At 44.7% G+C, this 15,451-nt stretch overlaps 1 protein-coding gene across 2 annotated transcripts in view; it reads right to left on the bottom strand.

The window, feature by feature from the left end:
- ZNF423 (zinc finger protein 423) overlaps positions 1-15,451 on the bottom strand; it is a 443,545-nt gene that overhangs the window by 148,723 nt on the left and 279,371 nt on the right. For both annotated transcript variants that reach the window (XM_043989726.1, XM_043989727.1), the window contains one exon: positions 9,452-9,536. In XM_043989726.1, coding sequence (XP_043845661.1) covers positions 9,452-9,536 — 85 coding nt within the window. The remainder of the gene's footprint in view (positions 1-9,451; positions 9,537-15,451) is intronic.

The raw sequence follows: 15,451 nt of genomic DNA, 5'->3' as shown, positions 1-15,451 counted from the left end.
TGAAGGCATGCTTGTTCCTCTCTTTGTTGAAGCCAAGGGGCTAAACGAGATGACCCCTTTCCAGCACCAGCACCCTAGGATTCACTCATATCGCTATACTCTACTTACACTGAGGCAAGAAGAAAGAAAAACACAACATTCCAACTTCTCCCCAAAAGCCAACCTATCTGTGCTCCCAAAAATGGAAAATCCACAGGAAAACCATGTGCTTGATACAGAGATTCTATAGGAAGAAGAAAAGGCAAAAGCCGAGCCTGAATCCCAGATCTACCACTGGCTTCCTAAGTGGCCATGAGCAGGTCACTTAACTTTTCTGGGCCTTGGTTTCCTCATCTTTAAAAATAACAAGGGAGGGGCAGCTAGGTGGCGCAGTGGTAGAGCACTGGCCCTGGATTCCGGAGGACCTGATTTCAAATCGGGCCTCAGACACTTAACACTTACTAGCTGTGTGACCCTGGGCAAGTCACTTAACCCCAATTGCCTCATTAAAAAAATAATAATAATGAGGGAGTTGAACTAGGTGACCTTGAAGGACCCTTCCAGCTTTAAACCTTTCACCCCATGATCCTGTTTATGGGCTAAAGGAAACCCACTTTCCACATTTTGGCTCGTCCTACCCACTCTCCTGACTTTTGGGGGGTGGGGAGGCCACTGGGCAATGAGTGTTAAGTGACTTGCCCAGGGTTACACAGCTAATAAACATCAAGTGTCTGAGGCCGCATTTGAACTCAGGTCCTCCTGAATCCAGGGCTGGTGCTTTATCCACTGTGCCACCTAGCTGCCCCTCTCATGACTTTTTAAAACACAGCCACATTAGTTCTGATTCTGTCCCTCAGAATGACAGCTGCTGTAATTTTTGTGTTGTTTAAAAAAAAAAAACTAAAACAACAACAACAAAAAAAAAACACCCCAAAACACAGACTCTTAGGATTTTCCAGATATCATGATCACTAGCTATCCTCAAAGAAGACCATCACTGGCTGAGGAGAGGGAAACAGGCCATTTGCCCCAAGCCTCCCATCTTTATTTTCAATGGTAGAAACAGGCACCGGAGCTCTGATTTTCCTGAAGTGGCTGGGGAGGGTAGGAAAGCTGGATTACAGACCCTCTGTACATGCCTGTTATTCTGACAGAACAGTTCCTGGACTTGAAACATGATGGGGGGGGGGGGGGACGGGGACGACACATTTTTATCACATATTAAGGTTAGACAGATGTTTTGTGTCTTGTGTTACCTGAATCAAAAGCACCATTAAAGCACATAACACTGCATTGTTCAGCAACAGATGTTCCTCTAAGAAAGTCAACAAAAATCTCTCTCTCTCTCTCTCCTCCTAACACCCCCCCCCATTGAAGGACTTTTGGACATCCCTGTTGTTGGTGCACTGTGTTTAGACAGACTCTGAATCAGCACAACAGATAAGGCCCCTCCAAAACGGCCTTCAGCCTAACCCTAAACTTGGTCTGAGATGAGGCAAGGGTGGGGAGGCCTGATCCCAGTTCTGCAAAGCTCTTAGCAAAATCTCCAAGGAAATGCTCCTTGGAACAGTTGGAAGGCAGTAGAGTTCTCTCCCTCCCCTCTCCCTTGCACAGGGTTTGGGAGTGTAGGGCCAGCTGTGACAAAGATACACACACCCACACACATACATACATACACGCACACACACACATACATACACACAGACATACAAACATCCCACACCTACTAAAGCCAAGAAATAACCACTTCCAGGGAAAAGACCATTTTGCCCCATGCGTAGCCAAGAAGGAAGAGAAATAGGACACACAAGAACATGGCTTTGGTGCCAAGGGATAGAAGGGAAAAAAAGAATAGTCTATTTCCATTTGCCTTCCCCACATTGTTCAAAAGACCCCTTGACTCGGGGCAGCTAGGTGGCACAGTGTATAGAGCACCAAACTTGGAGACAGGAGGACCTGAGTTCAAATCCAGCCTCAAACATTTACTAGCTATGTCATGCTGGGCAAGTCACTTAATTGCTCCCCCCCAAAGAAAAAGAACCCTCAACTGCTCCTCTCCCATTGCCTCCATTGCCCCTGATTTCAAACATCAGCCTCCAATAAGCAATTGAACAAACAGACTTGGAAAGAAGCAGCTAACAAGATGGAGAAAATAACTTTTTTTGAATGACTAATGTCCCGCCGGGACACTCCTGGCTCTCCACTGCCCATGGCCATCAGCCAGATATTCCCAGAATCTCTTTCCAAGGACATCAGGGGCAAACGTCCCTGATGAAGTTCCCCAAGGACTTTCCCAGCCCAAGCCCCTCCCTCTCCACTTCCCTCGGGGACTGTGAAGCCTCCACAGCTAAAGTTCTAGTCCTGTCCCTTCCAAGAGAAGGGCCTAGAAGGCTGATTCACCCCTAGAGGTCTGAACCAAGGGTCACTGTAAGCTTAGTTATTTCAAGGACAAGTTCTCAGGCCACTAAACAGACCCCAGCCCTTCCCAACACACACCTAGGAGAAAAGCAGCTCTAAGAAATAAGCTGGGATGAACCCTCTCCCCACATAGCTCCACTTGACTCTACCACCCCTACTGCAAACCTATCAAAGGGTCCAGCTTTTCTGTCCTATCCATTCCAGCACGCATGGCTGGGCTTCTCACATGCCATTGGGGAGAGACAATTGCATATTTTTAGCATATGACCTGAACACAGGTGTTCTTAGACGCATACGTGTACACATGTGACCAGAAAACATTGGTCACCCCATCATTCTGTATACCCTGAGACAAGGGAGGGGAGGGCAGAGAGAAAGAGGGACACATGCAACAACAATATTTCAAGGAAGCCTGCAGAGATCGGGGAGGGCAGCCATCTCCTGGCCAGACCTAGGCTTCTCTCAGACCGCCAGGCGTCCAGGGGCACAGTGAGAGCTTTGTGTGGCTCTCAGCGGCTAACCGGGCTGGCTCGCCTCCCGTGGAGCCATTTTCTGAGTGGGGGGCCCATCCTTTTAGGCATCTGATGGAGCCTGCACATCAGAGGCAGTGGGAGGTAGAGAAGGGGGAGGCCTTCGCCAGAGCCAGGGCATCCCCACAGGGGGGCAGGCAGAACAGAGAGAGCCGAACTGCTCCAAGTTTTTGATATGCCTGTTGGTGGGGAGGGGCCTGGGCTTCCCCCCAGTCTAAAAAAACATTTCAAAGGGTAGGGGGAGGCTGAGAAAGGGGAGAGCCCCATTCTTTGCTGAGGGAAATATTTCAAAGGCGACCCCAGCTGCTGAAAAGGTTTCAAAAGACCCTTCCCTTTCTATCAGCTCCAAATCACTCCCACCAACCCTCCCCCCCCCACCACACACACCCCAAGCAACAGCAGGGAAGACTGGGAAAGGGAGGGGAAAAAATGTTTCCAAGGAGACATGTCCCTGAGTCATCATAACTCGTGGGGTCTCAGAGGCTGCAAACCCATGCAGAGGCTCTGATATAAAAATGAAACGTTTATACTTCTCCTAGGGGAATTATCTAGCAGCCAGGATCCTCAAGGGAGGATGGCTGTAGACCCTAAGTGCCCCCTGTGTTTGCGTAGAGCCTGCCAAGGGCCAGACTGTGGCCACGCAGGCCCTTGTGAACAGCTCATGGGAGCCACTCTCCTAAGGCCCCTGGCTTATATTGAGGAAGTTTTATCCCAGTGAGTTTGAAGCTGGCCTTCCCAACCTTTGGGTGGGGGTGGGAATGCAGCTGGGGAGACTTGGCCCACCATTATATGAGGGAAATGGCCCATGGGGAATCCAGAGCCTTGGGGATGGAAGGAGGAGAGTGTTTGGCAATGTCTCCTCTGACTGGAAAGGAAAGAGGTGGGAACCATTACCCAGTTGTAGATGCCTAGAAGAGTTCCCACCCAGGAATCTCCTCCCTCTCCTTCACATCTTCCTTTATTCCATTTTCTTCATCTGTATCACCCGGTCCTCTACTCTTGCCCTCTCCACTGCCACCTCCAACCAACACTGACATCAGATTAGGCCTCAGCAGAGAGCAGATGCCACTGATGTTCATATGGAACCAAACATTCTCTCAATTCCTCTCCAATGTCTCCCAAGTACCTTTCCTCCTTTCCAGTCAGACTGCAGTGCATTGGTTTAGCCTTTTATCATCTCATGCCTGGGCTATGGCAAGAGTCTCCCCACTGGTCTTATCACCTTTGGTCCCTACGTGGTCTATTCCCTATCTGGCACTGGCTATCAGAGTAATTAAACAAACATTTGTTAAACTATGATGAGCAAGGCACTGGATAATAACAACTCATGTTTCTATAGAATGTTATTAATTACAAAGAACTTTCCATACAAGAACCATGTAAGGAAGGTGGCACATGGTTTACTATTTCCACATTTGTTTCTTTTTGATGAAGATATTGAGGCTCGAAGTGGTTAAACAATTTACTCAAAAGTGACAGAGAAAGTGAAGTGTGAAAGCTAGGATTTGAAGCCAATGAAGCCTAAGTCTAGCGCTCTTTCCACTGAAACATTCTGTATGGTTCTAAGAATGTCATCCCCTGCTAAGGAAAAAAATAAACCTTCAAGAGCTCCCTCTTACCTGGCAAATAAAGTATAAACTTTTCAGCTTGGCATTCCAGGCCCTCCATAATTTAGCTCCAGCCTCATCTCCCACAATCCCACTCCACAAACCCTTAGCTCCGGGAACCCTGGTCTCCACATTATCCCCTGAACTCACCACCTTCATTCCCACCTCCATGCCTTTGCTCATGCTACTCCCATCTCCGGGAATGTCCTCCCTCTCTCTTTTCCACCCAGCAAGGGTGCAATTCCTTCCATAAAGCTTTCTCAGAAGACTGCAGCCCACAAGAATCTTCTCTGAAACGCTACACTACCAATTATCTGTCCTGTTCCTTTGGCACTCGGCACATGCTGCTTGGAATTGTAATTATTTGTGCACATGAATCTTCTGCTCCAACCAGCCTACACATTTCAAGAGGGCAGGGACCATGTGTTAGCATCTTCATATCCTACATGGTGGAACAGGAGGACCCAGCACAGGGCAGAAGTTCATCAAGGAGTACAACAGCCTTAGGCTCAGGAGAGCTGCATTAATATCCCGGCTCTGCCAATAAGAGCTATGAGAAATTGGAACAGGTCACTTTCTGGACCTCAGGTTCTTCATCTGAAAAATGGGGATAATAGTGTCATTATATATGCACTGGCCTACTTCACAGGGCTGTCAAGAAGAACTGTCTTTGTAAACCTCAAAGCACTAAAAGAAACATAGGGGCTGACTGATTTTTTACATACTAGCTGCTCAATAAATCTCTTTTCTCTTGCTTGAGTCATGGCACTGGGTGGTGGGGCAGAGAAAGGCACACATAAGGGAGGGGCAGAATCACAAAGCAGGAAAAGTCTCATGTGGCATGCCTTAACCACTGATGATGTCAAAACACTAGCAAGTTCATACATCCCAATGTCTACTATGACATGAGCCTACCTCTCTATCACCTGCCACCGTAGGAGCTCCAAGCTACAAAGTCAGGACTTCCACAATGGCCTGCCTAGAAGCCTGAGGTCCTGAGCAGCAACCCCCCCTCCCTATTTCCATGCTTTCTGCATCCCAGAATAGGTAGATTCTTTCTAGCAAAACAGTGAACATTCCCCCCCACAACTAGCACCCTCACCCAGATAATAATAATAATAATAATAGTAATAATCTCTCAGTTATTTATATGATACTTCACAAATATAATTTCACTTGACCTTCATAAAAACTCTGTGTGGATATTACTATAAAATGTATTAATAATTATAACAATATTGTGATAATTAATATAATAATTATAATATATTCATCATATATATGTGAAAACTGAGGTCGGGAGAGGTTAAGTGACTTGGCATGGGTCACATACCTAGTAAGAACCTGAGGCAAGATTTGAACTCAGGTCTTCCTGGCTCCGAGTCTAATATTCTATTCACTAAACTGGCAAATCAAACCACCACCACCACACCTTGGCCACCATTTCCCCTCAGATCCTCCCAGACCCAAGAGTCCTAGGGCTTCAGTCCTCAACCATCATCCTTGGAAGCATCCCTGCTAGACATACAACCTGGGAATTGGTCCTGCAGGGGCTACAGCCACAGGTAACAAAGATGCAGAAAAGAAAGGTCTTGCCACTCAAGTCTTTGGCACTGTCAAATGGCTTACCACCAGAAAGTGACATCATTTTATTAGTTGAAATGATATTAATGAAGAGGCAGTGATATCTGCTTTATCACTGTACCCTAAGGACTTGTCCATCTAACTTACAAATGAAACTCTCTATTCTGTATTGTCTCCCCCATTGAAAAGTTAGTTCCTTGACCACAGGGACTATCTGGCTTTTCTGTGTGAATCTGCAGCACTTAGCATAGTGTTTATACATATTAAGTGCCTAATAAATACTTTATTCATATACACACAAGCCCCTAAAATTATCTGAGACCAGAACTACTGCAAAGGTACAATGGGAAAAGCACTGAATTTAGAATCAAAGGATCTGTGTTTGAATCCCAGCTCTGTCATTACCCAAATCATCATCACCAACACTACCACTAGCACCAGCACAACCATCACCACTACCATTATCATCACTAATAATTATATAGTACTTAAAGGTTGGCAAAGTGCTTTACAAATCGATCTCATTTTATCCTCACAACAACTCTGAGAGGCAGGTGCTATTAATATCTGCATTTTAGAAATGAGGCAGAAAGAGGTTAAATGCCTTCCCAGGATTACACAGCTAGTAAGTGTCTGAAATGGGATTTGAACGCAGATACTCCTGACTCTAGGTTCAGAGCTCTATCACACTATCAACTGCCTAATGTGACCTTGGGCAATCTATCAATCAATCAATAAGCATTTGTGGGGCAGCTAGGTGGCGCAGGGGATAGAGCACCGGCCCTGGATTCAGGAGTACCTGAGTTCAAATCCGGCCTCAGACACTTAACACTTACTAGCTGTGTGACCCTAGGCAAGTCACTTAACCCCAATTGCCTCACTAAAAAAAAGATAATAATAATTAAAAAAATAAGCATTTGTAAAGCAAATACTGTGTGCTAAACACTGAACAAAAGATTTTTAAAAATCAAAAAAATGAAAATCCCTTCCCTCAATGAGCTTGTTTTCAATTGAAGAAACAACAGGTACATATTTAAGCATGTTATATATGCCCAAACTGATGTGTAAAAGTTTCTTCCCACGATGCAAATTACTACTCACTCATGCCTACCTAACTTGCGCACCTCTTGTCCAAGTATTCCCAAGAGTTCACCAAAGAGGGCCCTCCCAATAAATGCTAGGAGCTTCCTTATTATCTCCTCATATAATGTGAGTATCAATGAGGCATTCTGCCTAGCCACCTAGGCTCCTTCCTACCAATGGGACTGCACTATCTTTCTCATACAGAACAAATACAATTCTCTTTATCCTGACTTGTAATATCCCTTCCAATTCAAAAAATCTAATGATCCTAAACAGCAGGGCTAAGCTAACCGGCACGGGCAGGTCATACTATGGAGAAAAAGGAGCAAAGACTAGGGGGTAAGGAGATCTAGGTGTTCTCTCTAGCTCTGTCCTAAACCAGATGTGTGACCATGGGCAGCTGACTCCATTCAATACAATAGATGATTTCCAAACACCTACCTACCGGTAAGGCTCTATGTCCTAGGACACAAAATGAGATATCACACAAAGAGAATTTCCAGTCTAAGGAGGGAGAGAACCCATTTACAAGTACCTACCAATAGAGGCAAAAAAAAAGGGACAGGAGAAATCTGAGAAGGAATCAAAGACTCGGGTCATTTTACCATAAATTTCCAGTTGTCTCTGAGGGCCTCTACAAGTTCTAACATTCTACAGTCCTGGATCTACCTCTCCAAGTCCACCTTTCATGAGGTAGGTCAAGCAGCATGCCTCCAAAATGGGCGATTAGGTAGGAGACAACTTCCTCCTGGTCTGTCCATTTTGCCACACCCCTGAAGAGTCCATCACCCAGGATTCAAGATAGGAGGACTTGGATCTCAGTCCCTGATTGTGTTTGGAGACCACATTTTCCTTTCTTCGTCCCAATCCCTTCTTTCCCCACAGCTCAAGTTAAAAGGAAATATTCTTCCCTTTGCCCAAAGAGTCTCGACTCTTTCAGGTTTAGTAACAAAAGAGAGGAGGGGAGGAGAAGAATGAAGAAGAAAAAACTTTGAAATCACCATGGTCCAATTAGCAAGGCTCTCACCCTTCATGCTTACAAACAAGAGATTACATTAACACCTGCTACAAAAGCAAACATTTTTAGATATCTTCATCTTCACCTCCTTGACACTCCCTTGAAAGCCCTCTGAGCAGTCTGGTGACTGACAGTGTATATATTCTTTTTCATTATACAGACGGTGCTTTAAAAAAAAAAAAAACCCAAAGATTAAAAAGTCACCATCTCCACGAGCAGCTCTGAGCTTTGTTCCTTGGTCTCGCCCCTGACTGGGCTTTCCCCCTCCCACTCCTTCACTCATCCCACTCCCCACTCCCTTCAGACAGTCATGTACTTTTCCCACTACAAGAAGTCCAACTGTGTGAGTAGGCAAAGAGAGAGAGACTCCAGGGGTGGTGGCCCAGCAATTTCCAGGAGACCAGTTCTATTTTATGGGTGATAAAGACTGCCCAGGCACAGGCTGGGGAGCTAGAAGGCTGGCCTGAGCCTTGAAGACTCTGCAGCCTCCACGGACCCAGAATGCCAGGTTATCAGGAGCTCCCTTTGTGGGATGCTCATCCAAATAAATGGACCTCCTGGGCCATCTCGTACATTTATAACCTCTGTGCCAATAGGAAAAACACTTCTTTTGCAGTGGTCAGAAAGGCGACCTGGTCTGTGGCTGCAGCACGGATACAACCCTTTCGACTACAATAACACTTTATTACCGAGCTTGTTACCCTCGTGCTGAGCTGGGAAGCCGTGAGGACTTTCTCTTTAAAAGCTCCCCATCTAGGAAAGCTGAACTTTCAAAAGTCCAGAACCGTTTGAAAAGAGAAAGTACTGAAATAACTTTGTAAGCATTCTGTTTTGACAATGTGCCTGAGGAATGCGCCACATTTAGCTGGGAAATGCAAGCAGTTAAATCTATTCAATGTCATGACATACAAAATTGGAGCGTAATTGCCCCTAAGTGGTTGACAACTGGAAAGTACTTTTTATAGGGAAAGAGGGAAATTTCTGCTAGAAAATGGAAGATATTGTCAAAAATCAGATTGCCACATAAGTGGGGTGAGACGGCTCAGATGAAGAAAAGAGAGAGAGAGCTCCAGCGAAGATACTTCCCCTCCCCCTTTCCTCCCTTCCCTACCATGAGATATCTCAGAAATAGGTGCAACAATAATACCACTGGTAGACTAAAAGTGACCACACAATGGCTCAGATACCAAAGAAAGAAGCAGGCGCCAACGAAGTGGGCTAAAACACCTTACCAATCATATGGTTGGCGACGTGGATTTGAATTTCTCTTTCATTTTCAAAGGTCATCTGGCACTTGATGCACTGATATGTCTTTTTCTGTTTAAAAACAAGAGAAAGAAAGATTAGATTTGGTCATATTTACAGGAAAATGCAAAGTTAATGTCCAACAGCTCTCAAATACCAGACATTTCCTATCTCCTTCCCCTGCCTTCTAGATTTCTGCCAAATCACCAGCCAGACTCTCCAGCTCTGACAGCTGTTTAAAAAGATCTTCCAGGTTCTAATGGGTCTAGTGTTTTTAGGGGAACCCACTTCTCACCTGAATTGGTTAACTTCAGATCCCCAAATAAGTTCCTATTTTTGAGAAGCCGAGAACTGGCCCATAGGACCTACAGTGTCATAGTATCATTGCATTAAGACAAGCCCACGCTGGGAGATGTACTAGAGAAACAGACAAACACTCAGGGAGGATGGACCATGTGTAGAGAAACCAGAATCAATGGTTTGGCCATCTTTTGTCTTTCCCAAAACAAAATGCAGAAATTCTTATCTTGGAGTCTGTGAATTATTTTTTTTCTAATATTTAATAATGATATCTTGATATAATGCTTCCTTTATAATCCTATGTGGTTTATTTTATGCATTTAAATATATTTTTCTGAGCAGGGTTTTGCCAAGAGGGTCTATGACACAAGAGAGGTAAAGAAGCCCTGTTCTAAGGCAAAGCTAAACTCCTTTCCATTGTGGCCCAAAGCACATTGGCAAAGCTGGGACAGTGGCATTTCTTCCCACATCTGTCCTATGTTGCCTGTGTCACAGTTTCACCCTACTGAGACTATGCTGCAGACAGTAGAAGACGGTGAGAAGAAGCAATTATATAAACCACTTATCTAAACTGGAGAAAGGGGACTGGTAGGCAAGTTGGAGCCTTAAGGGTAATGTGCAAATTCTCTCTAGAATGATAATAGGGAATTTGGTCAAGAATCAAATGTCCTCACATGTGAACATGAAGAAATCATAGCATACAGCTCCTCTTCCCTTCCGGGTCTCAGTTTATCCTCAGCAGATATGAAGAACACATTTGTGTCTAGAGTTAGGGTATTTGTAAGGGTTGGGGATAAAGGAGAGCAATCAAAAAGGCATCAAACATCCAATCTGCAATGAAGACCCTCTTGCTGCAATTTCCAAAGGTCAATCCTGAGCAATTGAAATGGCAGGGGCCTGGAATCAGGAGTACCTGAGTTCAAATCCAGCCTCAGATGCCTGACATTTACTAGCTGTGTGACCCTGGGCAAGTCACTTAACCGGAATTGCCTCACCAAAAAAAAAAAATAATAATAATAATTACGAAATGGCGGGGTGCTGCTAGAGCTGATGATATCAATTTTCCTTACCCCTGTGTCACCACCCCCTCAATAAAGTACACAATTGGAAAGTGTGTACAAACAATGAAGTCTTTAGACCTCTAATGGTCAAAAAAGAAAGCTTCTAAGAAGTAGTATGGAATGATGGACAGCACAAGGTATTTAAGAAGACCTCAGACATGGGTGCCCATGGGTGAGTTAATCTCTCATCTCCCTCTTCTGTAAGATAGTGGTATAATCATACCAAGAGTACCTACTTCACAAGATGGCTCTAAGAACCACAGAGTTTGAGAACTGGGCTTCAGTAGCAATCTACTCCAACCCATACTCAAGAGGAATCCCCCTTCAGTGAATAACATTCCCAAACACCAAATCATAGAATAAAGGTTAGACTACTGGATAATGAAGCCTGTGCTAGCTAGACACATCACGGGTCTGCCCATGAGTCAAGAGATCACAGAATCATAGGTCATCAGTCAAGAGTGAGAAGAGAACCCAGAGATCATCTGGTCCAAAGCCCTTATTTTTCAAATGAGGGAATTAAGGCCCAGGGAGGTGAGGGACTTGTCCAAGGCCTCTCAGCACTAAGTCCAAAGCACCAAGTAACAGAGCTGGGATTTGAATGCAGGTTTTCTGGCTCCAGAACAACTGGCCTACCCAGTAGTACTATCAAACCTGCATTCCAAATACTTGGTGGTGAACCTAGAATACACATGAAATTGTTCACAGTGGAAAAGAAAAGTGGCATGATGTCTTGAAAAGTGTTATCTAAGTTTCAGATATTGTTGCTGTGGCTGTTGGTTGTATTACTTTCCTGGCTACAAGACCCGGTGCACACTGCTCTAAGGAAAGAGAAGCCCAGCTGGTGCTGAAGATGGCAAAGACATCTTTGGGATGGGGACTCTGCAGACAGGGGAATGCTGTGGAATGGGCACTGGGCCTGGCCCCAGAAGAGCTAGGGGTCAGATTCTTGCTCTGTGGTTGCTAGTTGCATGACCTTGGGCAAATAACTTATCTGCTTTAAACTTCAATTCTCCTACCTCCCCATACCACTCCCCCCTCCCCTGCCTTGAAAATGGGGATAATAATACATACCCTATCATACTCTAACATAAGACCATTGGGAGAATCAAATGATATATATGAGGACAACATACCTTTCCCCAGCAGCTTAGAGCTTACAAAGCCCTTTCTTCACTACAGAATGAGGCAGGTGAAAAGAGGCAGTGTAGCCAAATGGAAAGGGAACCAGCCTTAAGACTCAGGAGACCTGGGTTTGCCCCTCCTCACTTATGAGTGGGAGCTGTGAGTGTAGCACTTGGCTTCCCAAAGACTATTTCCTTATCTGTAAAGTGGATTTCATAATGCTTATACTATGTACTTCAAGAGGTCAATGGGACAAAAGTTTTTAGTACATGATTCTCTATTATTATCCCTATATTACAAAAGAGGAAAGAAGCTGAGAAAGATGAAATATTATTGAAGTCCCAAGGTCACAGAGATGGTAAATGACAGACCCAGGATTTGAACCCAGATCCTCTAACTCCATAGCCACAGTTTTTGCCACAACACAATTTCTAATCATAAAGGGCAATCTCTAAAGGCTTTTGTTACTATCAAGCATTTTGAGGTATGCAGTGTATTTCTCTCCTGTTACTTTTTTGAGTACTATGGGACTGCCCGTTACTACAATGATGGTGATGGACGTAACTGCCATGGGGGAAAAGGGGGCAAAGCAGACTCAGAAGTCTGCTTTGTAACAGGGAGCTAGCTCCATGGTGACTGCCTACTGTCTGAAGAAAGTCTGGGCACCTTATAACGAAGAAAATAGAGCTAGGTCACGGGATCATAAATTTAGATGTACAAAGGACCTTGGAGGACAATGAGCCCAACCCTCTCGTTTTACACATGAGGAAACTGAGGCAAACAGAAGTTAAGTGACTTGCTCAGGGTAATAAAGCTTGTGAGTATCTAAGATGGGATTTGAACTCAGATCTTCCTGACTCTAAGCCCAGCACTGTACAACAGAAAATCTTACTATATCTCAAAGATCCCACCACACCCCTATAGGCCAGCAAGACACTTTTCCATTTGAAAAACATGACTCAAATGACTGCCTTCCAGTTTGCTTCTCCTTCATGACCTTGTGGGGTAAATGTCCTTCTCTAGGTCTCCATTTCCAGAATGGAGTCACAAATCTTCATCATAAAAGTGGCTATTAGGGCAGCAGTGTGGCATAGCAGAAGAAACTCTGGTGTCAGAATCAGAAAGCCTAATTCCAATACCTATTACTCTTGTATCACTGAAAAAGTCACTTAAGTATAATTCATTCTCATATACATATATATGGGGGTGTGTGTATATGTATATACACACACACACATGTATATACACACATACACATACATACATACATGCACACATGTGCACACACATACATATTTCTCAAAGTGCTATCCTTACTGTGAAACGGAGAGGGCAAGAATTTTTCTTAATTTATAGATATGGGAAGGTGCAATGAGTAGAGCACTGGGCCTGGAGTCAGGAAGACTCATCTTCTCAAATTCAAATCTTACCTCAGATACTTATGATCTGTGTGGCCCTGTTTGCCTCAGTTTCTTCATGTATAAAATGAGCTGAAGAAGGAAATGGCAAACCACTCCAAGATTTTTGCCAAGAAAACCCCAAATGGGGACACAACTGGAAAATGAATGAACAACAACAAAAACTGGGATTCAGAGAGAAAATGGGAGTTGGCCATATGATACAGCTAGAAAATGTGAGTGGTAGAATCTGAACCCAGGTTTTCCTGATTCTAAGTCTCGCCTCCTTTCTACAATACTCCAAGTGTCCCTCCCATGTAATCGAAGTCGTACTTACCCTCTTTGCAAAATGAGGATAATTCATGTAAAACATGCTATTCTAAGGGATGACAACTTTTGAACCTTAAATCACTATATAAGTATGAACTATTATTCCCCTAAAACAATGGAAACTCCTGGTGTATTTTTTTAAAAGTTGGATGGAAAGGATAAGGAAGAGCAATTAAGCTCTTCAAGGCCTTTGACATACTTTCTTAAAGAGAGGATCAGAGACTCATCTCAGACTGTAGAGGGACATCTCACTGAATATAAAGACTAAGGCATTGGGTTTATAGCCCACATCTGATGCCTCCTAACTGTGTGACCTTGGGCAAGTCATCTAACTTCCCTTGTCCTCAGCTTCCTCATGATGTCTAAGTTTACTTTGAGCTCTAGAACTTAGATCCCATAACTTGTGAATCATAGAATTGGCTGACCTCCCCTTCCCTCAGTACAGCCAACAAAGCCTCAACATAATACCTCCTACCTACTACTAGCTTTATGCTTTAAAAGGCACTTATATTAATTCACTGTAGCTTCCTCACAACCCCAAGAGGAAGAGAAAGTAAAGCTTCTTATGCCCATTTAATAGATGAAGATAATGAGGCCAAGAAAGGGAAACCCCTAAGTGATTCAGTGGCAAGGATGCAGAAGTTGAACCCTGCCCCTTACGCAGCTGCTCCTAAGCAATCATCATTAGGGCCCTCAGTCCTTGGCCCCTAATAGTCAGATTGTCCCCATACATCTGGAAAGAATGTGTGCCTGGGAATGAAGCAACAGGAATCCCCCACACCACCACCCTCACCTGGGTGGCCAGGGGGCCCTCTGTAACCCCCCTCCCCCACCCCACAGAGGCCAGACTCCCCGTCCCCAAGGTAGGAGCGAGGAGAGAGTCTGCTGGTCAATTCAAGCTCCCCTGGAAAGTGTTTCTGAGGAAGGCCAGGCAAGGTTGAGAGCTGTCTGGGGGGAGAAGGAGGAAATGACTAGAGGAGGAAACCTCACGTCTGTCTCTGAGGCAGCTCAAGTAGAAGCCTAAGAACCATAAATACTGCAGGCTAGATGCCAGTAGGGGGTAATATTCCATGACTGGACCTTATTTTATTTATCTCTCCTGGGACAGCCCTGAGCGAAGCAGGTTCGATGTGCACTGAAAATAATTAACATAGGGAGGGCCCAGCATGGGGAAGAAGTGGCTGCCACTCCACTCTGCTTTGGAAGCTGGATTCTGATGTGGGAACGAAATCACTGGTGGAGAACTTTGCAATCCCTCATGGCAGAGTGAAACTCGAGGGGAATTTCCATGGGAAGTGACAAAAGACCATTGATTGTGACAAGTAATGCAAACACACGCACACATGCCAACCCTCTCCTTTAAACACAGATGAACACACACATACAAACAACGCACCCCAATACTGCCTCTGACACTGACAGTTACTCAGACATGCAAGTTTGCACACACAAACTCGCACAAACACAGTTTCACTTATACACAGACACACTTGCTCCCACACACGTGACACAAGCTCACACAAAGACAACAGATGTGCACCCACAGATGCCATTCACAGTTACCCACATGCCTGCAGAGCTAGACACCCCTTCAAAAACACATACATATTCAAACCTACACAGTCAGATGCAGGCACTCGTATGTTCACTCACACAGACACAGAAATACACACAGACTGAGACACAAATGCATGGCACTAGGACCCTGACCCTAGTCCCATTTCCTTTACCAGCTCCTCTCCATAAAAAGCTAGAAGCCCATCATATACTTAGA

This window comes from Dromiciops gliroides, chromosome 2 (assembly GCF_019393635.1).
Source record: "Dromiciops gliroides isolate mDroGli1 chromosome 2, mDroGli1.pri, whole genome shotgun sequence".
NCBI classification, from domain to species: Eukaryota; Metazoa; Chordata; class Mammalia; order Microbiotheria; family Microbiotheriidae; genus Dromiciops; species Dromiciops gliroides.
This window is presented reverse-complemented; position numbering and strand designations above follow the sequence as displayed.